The 18428-nt window shown below is 46.4% G+C and overlaps 1 protein-coding gene across 1 annotated transcript in view; it reads right to left on the bottom strand.

Annotated features, from left to right (window-relative positions):
* AQP3 (aquaporin 3 (Gill blood group)) overlaps positions 1-18428 on the bottom strand; it is a gene marked incomplete in the record, with an annotated part of 28957 nt that overhangs the window by 3111 nt on the left and 7418 nt on the right. Inside the window, 4 exon segments of the mRNA XM_087715250.1 lie at positions 1-82; positions 1690-1808; positions 6127-6264; positions 10557-10683. Coding sequence (XP_087571376.1) covers positions 1-82; positions 1690-1808; positions 6127-6264; positions 10557-10683 — 466 coding nt within the window.

Raw genomic sequence — 18428 nt, 5'->3', positions numbered from 1 at the left:
CCTCCAAACCTCTTGGCACGGGGTTGTTGTGAGGATCCACAATAGCCAGCACACACACGATCAACGCCGCCGTCCCAATGAACTGAGGAGAAAGAAGATTGAAACGTATGTTCCTCAAAGAAATAGGAAAGAATTGTGAGAGTGTCTTCACAACTCCCGTGAGTATCTTGAGCCGAGGTGGCGCAGTGGTTAAATGCAGCACTGCGGGCTACTTCAGCTGACTGCTATCTGCAGTTCAGCGTTTCAAATCTCACCGGCTCAAGGTTGACTCAGCCTTCCATCCTTCTGAGGTGGGTAAAATGAGGACCCGGATTGTTGGGGGCAATATGCTGACTCTGTAAACTGCTTAGAGAGGGCTGAAAGCCCTATGAAGCGGTATATTAGTCTAACTGCTATTGCTATTGCTATGTTTCCTTCCTTCCATCCATATTTTTTCTTCCTTCCTTCCTTCCTTCTTCCCTCCCTCCCTCCATGTTTCCTTCCTTCCTTCCTTTCTCCTTTCATGTTTCCTTCCTTCCATTGATATTTTTCCTCCCTCCCTCCATGTTTCTTTCCTTCCTTCTTTCTTTCCTTCCTCCCTCTTTTCATGTTTAGAGCCGAGGTGGCGCAGTGGTTAGAGTGCTGTACTGCAGGCCACTTCAGCTGACTGCTATCTGCAGTTCAGCGGTTCAAATCTCACCGGCTCAAGGTTGACTCAGGCCTTCCATCCTTCTGAGGTGGGTAAAATGAGGACCTGGATTGTTGGGGGCGATATGCAGACTCTGTAAACCGCTTAGAGAGGGCTGAAAGCCCTATGAAGCGGTATATAAATCTAACTGCTATTGCTATTGCTATAAAATGACACAAAAGCAGTTTGCCATTCCCTTTTGGGGAGGGGGGTGCATTGCTTTTGACTTCCCCATCTAGCCTGCAGCCAAGGGTGGGATTGAAAATTTTTAGCAACTGGTTCTATGCCCCGTTGCTGGGTGGGCGTGGCCATGGGGGGGGTGGCTACTCAGCTTCCTGCACCATGGGGAGGGTTTCACCCTCCCCAGGCTCCAGTGGCTTTTCTCGAGCCTCCGGGAGGGCGAAAACGGCCGCCCCTGGGCTTCCAGAGACCCTCCAAACATGCCCATGTTGGTTATCTCCTTGATGAGTTTCCATCCATTGCTTTTCCTGCCTTTCAAGAGCTTTGGAGAATAGGTTGACCCCATCTTCTCTGTGGCAGCCCCTGAGATATTGGAACACCTCTATCGTGTCACCCCTAATTCTTCTTTCTGTTGAACTGGATAAAGGTTCCCCTCGCACATATGTGCTAGTCCTTCCTGACTCTAGGGGGCAGTGCTCATCTCTGTTTCAAAGCCGAAGAGCCAGCGCTGTCCAAAGACATCTCCATGGTTATGTGGCCGGCATGACTCAACGCCGAAGGCACAGGGAGCGCTGCTCCCTTCCCACCAAAGGTGGTTCCTATTTTTTCTACTTGCATTTTTTTATGTGCTTTCGAACTGCTAGGTTGGCAGAAGCTGGGACAAGTCACGGGAGCTCCCTCCGTTATGCCGCGCTAGGGATTCGAACTGCCAAACTGCCGACCTTTCTGATCAACAAGCTCAGCGTCTTAGCCAGTGAGCCACTGCGTCCATTCCGTTAAACTAGGCTTTGCTTCATTGAGGTCGAATATGATCCTGTTGAGGTTGAGAATTTGTGCCTTACCTGGTCAAAAAATCCGTTGACGGAATTCAAGTGTTCGGATGGATACGTGGCGAAGATGCCGGCTGTGCCATTGGCGCCTGTTACAAAGAGTTCGTCTGCACCGAATGCCCAGATTGCATCTAGATGAAAAGGACCAAAACAGACAATTGAAGGGAACCATCCAGAAATCCTTCACCAATCACCCCAAAAGAAGCTTCCTCAAAGACCCCTCTTTATGACCTTTTGAACGAGGTATGCAACGAAATTTCATTTTAATGTATGCCTATTGGTGTACATTTAAAGCATGGGATTCAAAAAATATTACTGCCGGTTCTGCGGGCATGGCTTGGTGGGCGTGGCAGGGGAAGGATACTGCAAAATCCCCATTCCCTCCCCACTCCAGGGGAAAAATACTGCAAAATCCCCATTCCCTCCCCACTCCAGGGGAAGGATACTGCAAGATCCCCATTCCCTCCTGATCAGCTGGAACTCGGGCGGCAGAGAATAGATGGGGGCAGGGCCAGTGGTTAGGGTGCAGTACTGCAGGCCATTTCAGCTGACTGTTATCTGCAGTTCAGCGGTTCTAATCTCACCGGCTCAAGGTTGACTCAGCCTTCCATCCTACCGAGGTGGGTGAAATGAGGACCCAGACTGTTGGGGGCGATATGCCGACTCTGCAAAACCGCTTAGAGAGGGCTGAAAGCCCTATGAAGCGGTATATAAGTCTAACTGCTATTGCTATTGCTATTCCAAGCCAAAAGATGGAGACGTGATTAGAGTCACGCCGAAGGCACCCATTGCTTAAACTCCAGCACCCTGTGAGGATTTGTCAACTGACATATTATGATCTCACAAGCCCACGGAGACAGTTCTGTGGGTGGGGCCCCTTTCTCGAGAGCTTACTCATCGTTGTAACCTCCTAACAGTTGGATTAGGTAACGCTTTAATTAAGTGATAATCGACTGATCACAAAAATCTGTGAAATTTACCTCTTCTTTCTGCTCTTTTCCATAGTCAGCACTTTTGCACTATCAGCATAATTTTATCTTATCATTTTCAAGCCCCACTTGAGCACGTTCCAGCCGTTATCCATTTAAGAAGCTTGTTCTGCTCTATTTCTGCAGGTAGTCCTCCATGTACGACCACAAATGACCCCCCAAATGTATGTTGTTAAGCGAGGCTCTTGTTAGCTGAGTTTCGCCGCACCTCTGCCCACTTTCCTTGGCACCGTTGTGAAGCGAACCGCTGCCGTTGTTAATTTAGCAACACGGTTGTTATAAGCAAATCCGGCTTCCCCTCGTGGAGTTTGCGCGTCAGAAGGTCGCAAAAGGGAGGCGCGTGGCTTCCAACAATTCATTTAGTGACCGAAGTTACGACAGTGTTGACAAAAGTGACTGAGGGCCGTTTTTTTTTTTCCACGCTTGGACCCCTCCTGAAGAAACCATCCTTGGATCCAGCTGTCCTTAACAACTATCGCCCGGTCTCCAACCTCCCCTTTCTGGGGAAGGTTGTTGAGAAGGTGGTGGCCTCCCAGCTCCAACGGTCCTTGGAGGAAGCAGACTATCTAGACCCCTTCCAGTCAGGCTTCAGACCCGGTTACAGCACAGAAACCGCTTTGGTCGCATTGATGGATGATCTTTGGAGAGCCAGAGATGAAGGACATCCCTCCATCCTGGTCCTCCTTGACCTCTCAGCGGCTTTCGATACCATCGACCATGGTATCCTTCTGCGACGACTGCGGGAGGTGGGAGTGGGAGGCACCGTGTTACGGTGGTTCTCCTCCTACCTCTCGGACAGGTCGCAGTCGGTGTTAGTGGGAGGGCAGAGATCGTCCCCAAGGCCCCTAAAATATGGGGTGCCGCAGGGTTCGGTCTTATCCCCCCTACTATTCAACATCTACATGAAACCGCTGGGAGAGATCATCCGTAGGCACGGGATCAGATACCATCAATATGCGGACGATACTCAATTGTATCTGTCCGCCCCGTGCCAAATCAATGAAGCGGTTGACGTGATGGACCGGGGGCTTGAAGCCGTCATGGACTGGATGAGGATTAACAAACTTGTGCTCAACCCAGAAAAGACCGAGTGGCTGTTGTGTTTTCCTCCCAAAGATTTGGCCAATAATCCAACACTCAGGCTGGGGGGTCAAATTTTACACCCCTCAGAGAGGGTCCGCAACTTGGGAGTCCTCCTGGATCCACAGCTGTCATTCGACCATCATATAGCGGCTGTGACCAGGGGGCATTCGCCCAGGTACGCCTGGTGCGCCAGTTGCGACCCTACCTGAATCGGGAGGCCCTCACAACAGTCACTCGGGCCCTTGTGACCTCTAGGCTGGAATACTGCAACGTGCTCTACATGGGGCTGCCCTTGAGGAGCATCCGGCGACTTCAGCTAATACAGAACGCAGCCGCGCGAGTGATTGCGGGTGCACCTCGATTCACCCGCATTACACCTATCCTCCGCGAGCTGCGCTGGCTACCTGTCGATCTCCGGATGCGCTTCAAGGTGCTATTGATCACCCATAAAGCCCTACATGGCAGTGGATCTGGATACTTGAGAGACCGCCTTCTGCCAATTACCTCCCTACGACCTATAAGATCCCATAGATTAGGCCTCCTCCGCATTCCATCGGCCAGCCAGTGTCGGCTGGCAACCACAAGGAGGAGGGCCTTCTCAGCAGTGGCCCCGACCCTTTGGAACGAGCTCCCCGTAGAGATTCGTACCCTCTCCACCGTCCAAGCCTTCCGCACAGCCTTGAAGAACTGGCTCGCCCGTCAGGCCTGGGGATAAGGATTCCTACCCCGCCCGAATGTTGTATGCATGTTGCTCATGATTTTATTATGTGTTGTTGTCTCAATGTTGTACTTCCCCCTTCCCTGGTTTTCTGTGAGCCGCCCTGAGTCCCCTCAGGGAAAAGGGCGGCCTACAAATGCAAATAAAACCTCTAAAAAACCTCTAAACGCTTAACAACCGTCGCAGCATCCTTTGTGGTCCCATGATCAAAATTGGGACGCTTGGCAACTGACTCGTATTTATGACGGTTGCAGTGTCCCGGGGCCACGTAATCCACTTTTGCGACCTTCTGACCAGCAAAATCAGTCACTCGGGGTCACCTGAGTGGGGCCAATAGTTTCTCTACTCTGCAATTTTCCTGGAAATCTGTTCTGGAAATGACTACGGGAACCATTTGCACCACTCAGGTGACCCTGAGGACAGAGGTAAACCTCCAAGTGGCCTCAAGGACCCTCTAAAGGGATGCAAATGACCAGCTGTCTGCAAGTAACATGAATCCTTCCCTTCCCCACCATCCAGTCAGAGCTGAAGAAGCTTCTTGGATGGGAAGCAAAACATCTTCAAAAGAAATAACCAAAAAGCCCAGTTGCCTCCTGAAAAAGCACCTTTGGGATAACCATGGCCAGGATGGCTGAGAATCTCTACAGATGTTTAGCTATGCAATTTGGGATGGAGACCCTTGGAATGGTGTGGGAGAAGGAATGGATTTCCAGAGGAAAAATTGCAGACTACAGGAACCATTTGCACCACTCAGGTGACCCTGAGGACAGAGATAAACCTCCAAGTGGCCTCAGGGACCCTCTAAAAGGGTGCAAATGACCAGCTCCCTGCAAGGAATATAAATCCTTCCTACAGGAACCATTTGCAGCACTCAGGTGACCCTGAGGACAGAGATAAACCTCCAAGTGGCCTCAAGGACCCTCTAAAAGGGTGCAAATGACCAGCTCCCTGCAAGGAATATAAATCCTTCCTACAGGAACCATTTGCAGCACTCAGGTGACCCTGAGGACAGAGATAAACCTCCAAGTGGCCTCAAGGACCCTCTAAAAGGGTGCAAATGACCAGCTCCCTGCAAGGAATATAAATCCTTCCTACAGGAACCATTTGCAGCACTCAGGTGACCCTGAGGACAGAGATAAACCTCCAAGTGGCCTCAAGGACCCTCTAAAAGGGTGCAAATGACCAGCTCCCTGCAAGGAATATAAATCCTTCCTACAGGAACCATTTGCAGCACTCAGGTGACCCTGAGGACAGAGATAAACCTCCAAGTGGCCTCAAGGACCCTCTAAAAGGGTGCAAATGACCAGCTGTCTGCAAGTAACATGAATCCTTCCCTTCCCCACCATCCAGTCAGAGCTGAAGAAGCTTCTTGGATGGGAAGCAAAACGTCTTCCCTGATTGAATTGTGAGCCGCCCTGAGTCCCCTTGGGGAAAAGGGCGGCATATAAATGTAATCAATCAATCAATCAGTCTTCAAAGAAAAGCAAGAAAAGTCACGTTGTCTCCTGAAAAAAGCATCTTTGGGAACAACCATGACCTGAAGGTCAAAGAAACTCCATGGATCTTTCTTTGCAGGGGAGGAAATTGAGGCTACCTTGGTGAAGATGGAGGCCAAAGGAGAAGGCCATGAACCAAGGAAGAAAGAAGTAATTGACTCACCAAAATATAAGCCGAACACGATGCCGGCTCCGAGAAATGCTCCAACGGTTTGAGCCAGGGCGTACACCGGAAGTTTGATCCAAGGTTCCCGGGCCATGCAGCACATCGCAAAAGTGACGGCAGGGTTCAAATGCCCACCTATATAAAAAAATATCCCATTGGTTAGACATAGGTCAAAAAGTCAAAATATACGTGGTTTTAGATCTAAAACCAGAAATATTTTTGGTTAGGTATAATACCGGAAAACTATAGCAAAGGGGATACATATTTAATATTACGTGCGCTGACAGCGGCGAGAATTGTATTTGCCCAATATTGAAAGAATGAAGACACTCCTACTTATGAGAAAATAATCAAAGAGATATTAGACTGTGCAGATAGATTTGACACTAAGAATAAAGGACAAGGAAGAAGAAACATATTATTTCTCAACATGGGATGCGTTTTACCAGTTGGAAGTTAGAAATTAGAAGATAAAAGATTGTTTCTTTGGACTGCACTGTCTAAGTGGCTAGAGAATAGAAGCCAAAGCAAGAGATAAAAGTTCTAAAAACTATTAGTTATATTTTGAAGAAAAATGCATATATGTAAAATCTGGCTATATGTATTACACTATCATATTACAATATAATTATTGCATTAGTATTAGAATTGTTAAAAACTATGATAAGGCAACAATCAAAGTGTAAATTGCAAAAGCCGAATGATACGGGAAGCTATAAAAGTGTATTATATTGTTATGGTGTTCGTGTTTCTATATTTGTATTTGTTTTTGCAATTTTTTCTTGCTTTTTATTCTTTTTCTCTTTTCCTTTTTTACTTGCGTTTTTTGAACTTGAAAATGTTCAATAAAAACTATTTTTAAAAAATATGGTTACTATGCACAAGTAAATGAGGAAAGACTATTATTATATATAAGTAAACAATATTATTATTATTATCGTTAGTATTATTAATATTAGCTTGTATAAGCAAAACGACTCAGACAATGCACTGTTCATTAAGCATTTGTGTTGATTTTTAAAATATAGAAATAGATAATAACAATAATAGAAGTAAAATATACGCAGAGCCGAGGTGGCGCAGTGTTTAAATGCAGCACTGCAGGCTACTTCAGCTGACTGCAGTTCGGCTGTTCAAATCCCACTAGGCTCAGGGTTGACTCAGCCTTCCATCCTTCCGAGGTGGGTGAAATGAGGACCCGGATTGTTGTTGGGGGCAATATGCTGACTCTGTAAACCGCTTAGAGAGGGCTGGAAGCCCTATGAAGTGGTATATAAGTCTAACTGCTATTGCTATTGCTTCAAGCTCCAACTATTTATTGAATGGCAGTTGAAAGTTACAACAGCCTTTTAAAAAGCGACTTTATGACCGTCTTTCACACTTACGACCATTGCCGCATTCCCATGGTCGCCAGATCAAAATCTGGGCAATTAGTAACTGTCATTTATTTATGATTCCTTCAGGGAACCCGATGGGAATCTGCTTAAGTGGAGTCATTAGATACGGAGGTGTTGGCTTCCCTGTGTTTGCACCATCTCTTAATTAGGTTTGCGTTCATTAAGGTGTCTCATTAAGACCTCCCCCTCCTTTTTTGAGTGAGTAGATTTACACCAGGAGGCCCCAAGGAATTTTTCACGGCTCTGCACCGAGTTAATTATGTGCAGCGCATTCTTTGGGGACGCAGGACGAAGCTGGCATGATGACATAACCGTGCAAAAGTTGCAAACCCGTGTTCAGAGAGTCCTCAGGTTACGACCGTCCCTTAGCCACCGGTCAAATTTACAACAAATCCCCTCCCTCTCACAAGATACTTATGACAGCTGCCACACCACCACCCCTCTTCCTCAGGGTCCTGTGAATGCATTTTAGGCACTCAGGAACTGGCCCGCTCTTGCAGATAGTCCTCGACTTGCAACAGTTCATTTAGTGACTGGTCAAAATTATAAGAGAAAAAATGATTTACGGCCGTTTTTCACACCATTGCAGCATCCCTAGGATCGAAACAGAGATGCTTGGCGACTGACTCACATTTATGACGGTTGCAATGTCCCAGGGTCACGTGATCCCCTTTTGCAACCTTCGGGCAAGCAAAGTCAATGGGGGAAGCCAGATTCACTTAGCAACCACGCTATTAAACTTATCCACTGCAATGATTCGCTTAACAACAGTGGCAAGAAAGGCCATAAAACTGGACAAAACTTACTTAAGCACTGCCCTGCTTAGCAATGGAAATGTTGGGCACCATTGTCGTCATAAGTCAAGGACTATCTGTAAAACCACGTGCAGCACACACAGCCACATAACCCTGATTTACGTCCAGTAAAAATGCACCCGTAGCGGGCAAGGAGTTCGCTTAACGACCATGTTCGCTGAACAAGCACAGTACTCACTCTCTGACAGCTGTGTTTGCTTAATGGCCGTTGCCACTAAAGGTCGTAGAATCGAGTCGATCACGTGTTGAGTCGCTTTGCAACTGTCGCGACGTACGACCGTAATGGGCAGAGATTCCGTTAAGGTCGTAATTTGAGGACTACTGAACTCACGTCAGACTCTGGGACACAAGGGTGTAAGCATGGGCCTTGGCATAACCCTGGCACGTGTGTTTTGGTGTTCAGGCTGGTTTGCCGTGAATGCCGAGACGTGGCCCAATCCAGCCCTCCAAGCAAAACAGGCAGCCAGGAACTTTATTTTCCCAACACCCTGAACCGGATTTGTGAATGAGCCCATTGTCTGGAGGCTTTGGGGGGGGGCAGGGGAGGGGCTTTGCAAACACTGCACTTTCACTGACTGCTAAAAGGAGAAGTTTGGCTGAACCTTCCCCCCTGCGAACCAGACCAAGAATGGGGATCAAAAGCGTCAGGCGTGGACGAGTAATTAATACATCTTTATCGTTGCATTTTAAACAGGGAGGGGAAGAAAAGGAAACAAGAAACAAGGAAAGGAAAGGGAGAGGAGAGGAGAGGAGAAGAGAGGAGAGGAGAGAAGGTAGGCAAGGGAAGGGAAGGAGGAAGGAGGAGAGGAGAAGAGAAGAGAAGAGAAGAGAAGAGAAGAGAAGAGAAGAGAAGAGAAGAGAAGAGAAGAGAAGAGAAGAGAAGAGAAAGTAGGCAAGGGAAGGGAAGGAGGAAGGAGGAGAGGAAAGGAGAAGAAGAGAAGAGAAGAGATGAGAAGAGAAGAGAAGGTAGGCAAGGGAAGAAAAGGAGGAAGGAGGAAAGGAGAGGAAAGGAGAAGAAGAGAAGAAAAGAGATGAGAAGTGAAGAGAAGAGATGGTAGACAAGGGAAGGGGGAAGGAGGAGGAGAGAAAAGAAAAGAAGGTAGGCAAGGGAAGGAAAGGAGGAAGGAGGAGAGGAAAGGAGAAGAGATGAGAAGAGAAGAGATGATAGTCAAGGGAAGGGAAGGAGGAAGGAGGAGAAGAGAAGAGAACAGAAGAGAATAGAAGAGAAAAGAAAAGAAAGTAGGCAAAGGAAGGAAAGGAGGAAGGAGGAGAGGAGAAGAGAAGAGATGAGAAGAGAAGAGATGATAGTCAAGGGAAGGGAAGGAGGAAGGAGGAGAAGAGAAGAGAAGGTAGGCAAGGGAAGAAAAGGAGGAAGGAGGAAAGGAGAGGAAAGGAGACGAAGAGAAGAGATGAGAAGTGAAGAGAAGAGATGGTAGACAGGGGAAGGAGGAGAAGAGAAGAGAACAGAAGAGAAGAGAAGGTAGGCAAGGGAAGAAAAGGAGGAAGGAGGAGAGGAAAGGAGAAGAGAAGAGATGAGAAGAGAAGAGATGATAGCCAAGGGAAGGGAAGGAGGAAGGAGGAGAAGAGAAGAGAAGAGAAGAGAAGAGAAGGGAAGGGAAGGGAAGGTAGGCAAGGGAAGAAAAGGAGGAAGGAGGAGAGGAGAGGAAAGGAGAAGAAGAGAAGAGATGAGAAGTGAAGAGAAGAGATGGTCGACAAGGGAAGGAGGAAGGAGGAGAAGAGAAGAGAACAGAAGAGAATAGAAGGTAGGCAAGGGAAGAAAAGGAGGAAGGAGGAAAGGAGAGGAAAGGAGAAGAGAAGAGATGAGAAGAGAAGAGATGATAGTCAAGGGAAGGGAAGGAGGAAGGAGGAGAAGAGAAGAGAAGAGAAGAGAAGAGAAGAGAAGAGAAGAGAAGAGAAGAGAAGAGAAGAGACGTATGGTTGGCAAGGGAAGGGAAGGAAAGGAGGAAGGAGGAAAGGAGAGGAAAGGAAAAGAGAAGAGATGAGAAGAGATGATAGTCAAGGGAAGGGAAGGAGGAGAAGAGAAGAGAAGAGACGTATGGTTGGCAAGGGAAGGAAAGGAAAGGATGTAAATGGATGAAGGGAAGGGGAAAAAAAGGAAAAGCCTTCATCGCATTGCTGCAGATGTGAGCTGCCAGTTTAGAGTACATCAAATGCGTGGCCATCTCTGTCTTTGAGGCCAATCAAGCCGCCATACCTGAGATTTGTCCCGCGATCAGAATTCCAAGCGTCACGGCGAAGCCGAAGGCCAAGTTGACCGTCAAGAAACGGGCGTGGGAGCCTCTGCTGAGCACCAGCTGGGCCACCGAACCACAGCCGAACATCTGGCGAGAAGAAGAAGAAAGGATCTCGGTGAAGTTGAGGTTGGAAGCATCGGAAAAGGATTGTTTTTGCAATCCATGGGAGGCGAAGTCAAGAACCCACTTAGCAACTTTCAGATGGAACAGATCTCCTTTAGATCCATCCTCTCCTTTACAGAAAGATCTCCTCCAACCCACTGAATATTATATTTTCCAGCTGGATCCTGGATCCCGTTAATTCCCTTATTCGTCTCTCTATCATAACTTGAGCAAGGGGGCTGGACTAGAAGACCTCCGAGGTCCCTTCCGGCTCTAGTCAATTCTAACTCGCCAAAATAAGAATATAATTTTTTTTGCAAGTAGTGGGTTCGAAATTTCGACTTCTTATTGTGAAATGTGCCACCTACATTCCAGTCCGTGACTTACGACCAATCCCTTATGCGACCATTGAAACTTACAACAGAGCCTTCAAATGGTACTCACGATGCGGTTCTGAAGTTACGACGGCTGCCACCACCACCACCACCACCCATGGTCATATGACTGAATTTCCACTGAATTACAACTGTCTGCACGTTGCCTGTTGTCACGTGACCGCAATCCGCAACTTCTTTGCTGGAAAACTGGCAAAAACTTCCCACGGCAAACGGTGGGTTCGTTTAACGACTGCTGATTTGCTTAACGACCGTGGTGGTTCACTTAGCGACCAGTGTTTTAAAAGGTCACAAATTCAGGTCAGTCTCGTGGGTGACCTGCCTCATGATTTACAACTGAAATAAGCAGACTCCATTATGGTCATAAGTGGAGGACTACCTGAAGCTGAAAAAACGATGTAACAACAGTTGGATTTTTGTTGCCAGATCGTATTGTATAATTCCTTGATGAATTAAATATCAAGGAATGCAAATATCTGGTATTTATTTTAAAGCAAGCAGTAGTACGTACGCAGAGAGTCCTCGACTTATAACAGTTCGTTTAGTGAACGTTCAAAGATTCAACGGCACTGAAAAAACGGACGTATGACCGTTTTTCACAGTTACAACATCTCCAGCATCCTCATGATCACACGATCAACATTTCTGACATTTGGCAACTGACCCATATTTACGACGGTTGCTCCGGGGGTCCCCCTTCGACGACCTTCTGACAAGACAAGCCAATGCGTAAGCCCGGATTCACTTAACGACCGTCTTACGAATTGAACACCTGCAGTGATTCCCCTAACAACGGGGTCAAGAAAGGTCATATACAATGGGGTCCAAATTCACTGAACCAACCTCTCGCTTAGCAACAGAACTATCGGGGTCCATTGTGGTCGTAAATCAAGGACAACCCGCATAGTTGTTTTTTTTTCTCCTGGAGAGTTTCTAAGTAACACAGAAACCAGGAAAATAAAAAATAAAAAAGGTTTCCATTTTAGCTCCGGTTCTTGTGCAATCAAGCCTTGTTTACTTTCTTCCTCCTTCCTCTGGCAAGCTGATTAAATTTCACTCTAGCAGAGAATTAAAAAAAATAGCTGTTTGTCCTTGAGCTTTAAACAAAAATAAAATGGACTTTGAATCATATTCTTTGCCGTGTTGATGTCAGACAATCCTATCCTCTTTCAAGAGGGGCGTGGATAGGGTAAGATTTCTCGTAGGCAGCCTTCCGTAAGCTTGGCTTCGGCGCAACACGATTACAACGGGGCTCGACGGGAAATTGCCCAAGGAGTTGAGTTATTCAAAACTTCTTTCGTGTTTTGAGGTTGTCGAACACAATGGTTGTAAGGTGAGAAAGGCTGGAGAAGAATGGCTTGCAAAATGGGACAATAAATCAACGTCGAGTCCAAATTTGAAGGCTGAGACTGAAACGGAACGGAACTGAGTAACAAAGAGTAGGAAAGGGACCTTGGAGGTCTTCTAGTCCAACCCCTCTGCTCAGACAGGAAACCCTACGCCATTTCAGACAAACAGCTCTCCCATCTCATCTTAAAGAGCCGAGGTGGCGCAGTGGTTAGGGTGCAGTACTGCAGGCCACTTTAGCTGACTGTTATCTGCAGTTCAGCGGTTCTAATCTCACCGGCTCAAGGTTGACTCAGCCTTCCATCCTTCCCAGGTGGGTGAAATGAGGACCCAGACTGTGGGGGGCGATATGCTGACTCTGTAAACCGCTTAGAGAGGGCTGAAAGCCCTATGAAGCGGTATATAAGTCTAACTGCTATTGCTATTGCTATTAAAAACCTCCAGTGTTGGAGGAGCACCCACAACTTCTGGTGGCAAGCAATTCCACGGGTTAATTGTCCTCGCTGTCAGGAAATTCCTCCTTAGTCCTAGGTCGCTTGTCTCCTTGATTAGTTTCCATCCATTGTTTCTTATTTGGAGAATACGTTGACCCCCTCTTCTTTGTGGTAGCCCCTCAAATATTGGAAGACTGCCATGTCCTTCTCTTCATTAGACTAGCCATACCCAATTCCTGCAACTGTTCTTCATATATCTCAGCCTCCAGTCTCCTAATCATCCTTTTTTCCCAAAGTCTCAACATCTTTTTTATAATGTGATGACCAAGGCTGGATGCCAGGTGTGATCTTACTAAGGTTCTTGGCCCCATAATTCATTTCTCCCTATCCTAATTAATTCACTGCTTCCCTCTTGATTTCCCGCTTTGCAAAATGCACATCAATGCCCCAAAGTCCTGTATTTCCACCAAAGTTACTGGTAGTAGGTTTCGCGCAAGGGCCCGGGAGTCTGTTCTCTTTTTCTGCGCCATCCTCCCCTGGAAATCTTTGGGCAACATAAACAGAGGTGGTAATTCAGCCGGTTTGTACCGGTTTGCCCGAACTGGTAGTGAAAATCGTGCTCATTAAACTAGACATACTCAATTCCTGCAACCGTTCTTCATATGTTTTAGCCTCCAGTCTCCTAATCCTCTTTGTTGCTCTTCTCTGCACTCTTTCTAGAGTCTCCCCTGGTCCTTCTTTTCATTAAACTAGACCTACCCAGTTCCTGCAACCGTTCTTCATATGTTTTAGCCTCCAGTCTCCTAATCCTCTTTGTTGCTCTTCTCTGCACTCTTTCTAGAGTCTCCACATCTTTTTTACAACGTGGTGACCAAATCTGGATGCTGTATTCCAAGTGTGGCCTTACCAAGACATTACAAAATGGTATTAACACAATTTTGTAGTGTACCACACTGGTTCAACATCTCCAAGATTTCCCGTGCTATGGGACATTATAATTGCAAACAACACACATGTCACTTTTCACATAGAGCTGCCCTGTTTGAAGACTGGCAAAGTCGCTGCATTGGATACAACCATCTCATTATCTAAGCTTGTGGTTCTCAACTTCAACAACTTTAAGGTGTGTGGACTTCAACTCCCAGAATTCTCCAAACACCTTGATGGTTTCACCATGTCCTTCAAACACTCTTATTCCAAACTGTTTTACCTCTGAACTTCATTAAGCGGTCCATGGCCTTGGAATCTTTGAAGATCTACCACGGAAGTCCTGATCAACTCAAACATCTTAAGATCTACCACGGAAGCTCTCATCAACTCAAACATCTGGAGTTTCTTAAGGTGAGCTAATTTTGTAGTTCTAGTTGCAGGTTTCCCAAAGTTAATACAATAGAATACAATAGCAGAGTTGGAAGGAACCTTGGAGGTCTTCTAGTCCAGTGTTTTTCAACCACTGTGCCGCGGCACACTAGTGTGCCGTGACATAGTGTAAAGTGTGCCGTGGGAAAAACACTTTATATATAGTCAATATAGGCACAGAGTTAAATTTTTTTAACATTTTCTAATGGTGGTGTGCCTCGTGATTTTTTTCATGAAAAAAAGTGTGCCTTTGCACAAAAAAGGTTGAAAAACACTGTTCTAGTCCAACCCCCTTCCTAAGCAGGAAACCCTATACCGTTTCAGACAAATGGCTGTCCAATCCAACAACATCTTAAAGACTTCCAGTGTTGGGGCATTCACAACTTCTGGAGGCAACTTCTGTCCCACTGATTAATTGTTCTAACTGTCAGGAAATTTCCCTCGGTCCTTCATTTCATGAAGACATCTAGATTAACCTTCTAACTTTCCACCTCAAGGGACCCACCCTTCCATAATGGTATAATGTACGTAAAACAGTTCTAGAAAAAGGAGACTCAAAGTCAAGATTCCAGCAGATGCCTCCAAGGCTTTAGCCCAGGGGTGTCCAACCTGGGCAACTTTTAAGACTTGTGGATTTCAAACTCCAGATTTCGACCTGTGGGGTTTGGAAGTCCACAGCTCTTAAAGTTCCCCAGGTTGGACAGCCCTGCTGTAGCCCACCTCAATCTGGATTCTCCAGCATGCTCTCCACCCGTCAAGTCTCACTGCTGTCATTCAGCAGGCTCCAAAACCAAGCAAAAATCAAAACCAGAGTTTGCTAAGCCCAGGAACAAAGCCAATCTTGGGTCCCACCCTCATCCTGATCCAGGTTGAACTCATTTCATTTCATTTATTGAATTTCTAGGCCGCCCAATCCCGAAGGACTCCGGGCGGCTTACAGAAATGAAAATTATTTTAAAAAGAATTAAAACGATGAGACGCCACAAAGTTAAGAAAAAGCACAACATACACCCAATCAGAGAGGGGCCGGACCTCAATCAAGAGGTCAACAGCCCAAGGCCTGCTGGAAAAACCAGGTTTTAATGGCTTTGCGAAAGGCCATGAGAGTGGGTAGGGCCCAGATCTCTGGGGGCAGCTCATTCCATAGGGCCGGAGCGGCAACAGAGAAGGCCCTACTCCTAGGCGCCGCCAGCCAGCATTGTCCCGCTGAAGGCACCTGGAGAAGGCCCATCCTGTGCAATCTTATTGGTCTAAGGGAGGTATGTGGCAGAAGACGGTCTCGCAGGTATCCGGGTCCTAGGCCATGTAGGGCTTTAAAGGTGATAACCAGAACCTATACCGTGTACGGGCTCTGGGAAGTCGGGGGGGGGGAAGGGAGGTGGGGTGTTAGGGGGGAGGGAGGGATATATAGTATGTGTTAGATTTTAAAGTAACGCGATTGCACTTGTATACTGTTGCTCTTTAATTCCAGTGTAAAAATAGGACAAGCTGAATATATTAACAGATAGTAGAAATACACCGAAGGGAGGAGTAGAGGGATAGAAGAAAGAGGGGTAGAGAGGGTGGGAGAGAGGATGGGAGGGAGGGTGAGAAGGAAGGGAGGGAGTGTACTGGGAGAGAGGAGTGATAGAGGGGGAGGGGAAGTAGGGTAGAGGGGAATGTTGGAGGGAAGATGGAAAGTTGGAGGGGGGCGAAAGAAAGAGGTGTCTGGAGGGTCGAAGAGGTACATTGGGTTTCTATTTTGGGGGGTATTGTTGACAAGAGGAATGGCTGTGCTTATTGTTTAATGTTATATGGCCCCGGTTCTGCACAGTATATATGTGACTGTACAAAATGAAAATGGAAAAAAATAAAAACACATTTATAAAAAGAAAGAAAAAAAGGTGATAACCAGCACCTTGAATGGTGCTCGGAGACCAATGGGAACCCGAACTCATCCTGGTGACACCGCCCTTCCCCAAAACTGAGACTAATAAGAGGCAAGGGAAGAGCATGTACCCGCACGAACCCCAGGAGGTCTTTCTTGCAACACTGGCGTTAAATCATCTTTTTTTTTTCCCATCTCCCTTTCCAACAGCAACTCCACCTTGCCTGGGGGGGTTGCAGTGGGGAACGCAGACAAAAACACCTGCAGAATCCTCCTTGTGTTCCTTGCCTTGGGGACGGGATCGTAAAATGCTGAGGATGCCCGGTTGGGTTCCTCCCAAAATTAATCTTCCCATATTCCAGCTCTCCCAAATTCATTAAAGCCGTTAATAGATTTCAGCGCCCCTGTTCCAAGAGGCGTAGCAGGGAGGGGTCCCTTTTAAGTCTAGCATCAGGCGCGCCCCAAAATTATTATTTTTTTACTTTTGCTTTTTCCCCTCCAAGCTTCCAAGCGATTCTTTTCTTCTGCTGGGGACGCGATAGGGATCTTCCCCTGCGCAGCTTGGTTAATTAAACTTGGCACCGGGGAAATCTTTCTAGAGACAGGATAATTGTGCCAGGGTTGGGCAAGAAAGCAGGCGTTCTCTAAGGGTTTGGTAGTGTTGTGTTTTCCAACACAACGCCAGCCATATAGGCTCCGGGGGGGGGGAAAACAAACCGAAGCTTGATTTATGTCAAATAAGCATAATCTGATTTTGCAAAAACAATGGTGCGAATTAAAGGCAAAGGTTCCCCTCGCGCATATGTGCTAGTTGTTCCTGACTCTAGGGGACGGTGCTCATCTCCGTTTCAAAGCCGAAGAGCCAGCACTATCCAAAGATGTCTCCATTCCGGACAAATGGGTGTCCAATCTCTTCTTGAAAACCTCCAGCGTTGGAGCAGCCACAACTGCTGGAGGCAAATCGTTCCACTGATCAATTGATTTGGGATTAGAGAATAAGAGAGTTGGAGGGGACCTTGGAGGTCTTCTATTCCAACCCCGTTGCTCAAGCAGGAAACCCTTATACTTTTCCAGACAAATGGTTGTCCAATCTCTTCTTGAAAACCTCCAGTGTTGGAGCAGCCACAACTTCTGGAGGCAAGTTGTTCCACTGATTAATGGTTTGGTTCTATTCTATTCTATTCTATTCTATCTCTACTCTACTCTACTCTACTTAATTCCATTCCATTCCATATTTTCTCTTCTCTTCTCTTCTACTCTACTCTACTCCATTCCATATTTTCTATTCTATTCTATTCTATCTCTACTCTACTCTACTCTACTTAATTCCATTCCATATTTTCTCTTCTCTTCTCTTCTACTCTACTCTACTCTATTCCATTCCATATTTTCTCTTCTCTTCTACTCTACTCTACTCTATTCTACTCTACTCTATGCTACTCCATTCCATTCCATATTTTCTATTCTATTCTACTCTACTCTACTCCATTCCATATTTTCTATTCTCTTCTCTTCTACTCTACTCTACTCCATTCCATATTTTCTCTTCTCTTCTCTTCTACTCTACTCTACTCTACTCTACTCCAGTCCAGTCCAGTCCTGTCCAGTCCAGTCCATATTTCCTATTCTATTCTATTCCATTCTATGCTATCCTCATTGTTAAACTAGACGTTCCCAATTCCTGCAACCGTTCTTTGTATGTTTTGCCCTCCGGTCTCCTAAGAGACATTTTAACCTCAAAGATCTACAGAGGCCCGTAAAGACCACCAAACTGACTTAACTCAAAACCAAAAGGGATTCAAATAACATTTAGGGCAAACCCAGAAGCCAAGAGAAGTTTGCTGAAGGCTCTGAGCAAGAGAACATGGCGTGAAGCTGCTGTCTTGCAGAGACCTAAGAAATTACTTGTTGTGTTGCTCTAAGCCATGGAACAACTCTATTACCTTCTCGGAATTTGGCCTTGGGGGAAGATATGAGATAATTTTATTATCCCCATTGCTGGCCAAATATTTCTTTCTTTGTCAGATTGCCAGTTAATTATCCAGGGTGAAAACTCAAGATATCTACGGTATGCATCCAATCAACTTTTGAATTATGTCAGGGCCATGTATCAAAAGGGCTCCAAGGAATTCCACACAATAGGCTCCTCAGAGCTGGGTGAGAATTCTTCCAGCCCATGTGCAGAGTGCCTCAATCTTCCAGAGCTGTGTCTCCGGCAAACAACCCACACACGTGCGCACACACACCCAAAAACCCCACAACCCTCTAAAATGTACACTTCAGTTTTTGAAGTTTCTTTCTTTTCCTTTCTTTTCCTTTCTTTTCCTT

The sequence above is a fragment of the Thamnophis sirtalis genome, unplaced genomic scaffold (genome assembly GCF_051295495.1).
Source record: "Thamnophis sirtalis isolate CommonGarterSnake01/CBP01778 unplaced genomic scaffold, rThaSir2_p1.2 scaffold_5, whole genome shotgun sequence".
Classification (NCBI taxonomy): Eukaryota; Metazoa; Chordata; class Lepidosauria; order Squamata; family Natricidae; genus Thamnophis; species Thamnophis sirtalis.
The sequence above is the reverse complement of the archived record's forward strand: the minus strand, read 5'-3'. Positions and strand labels throughout refer to the sequence as shown.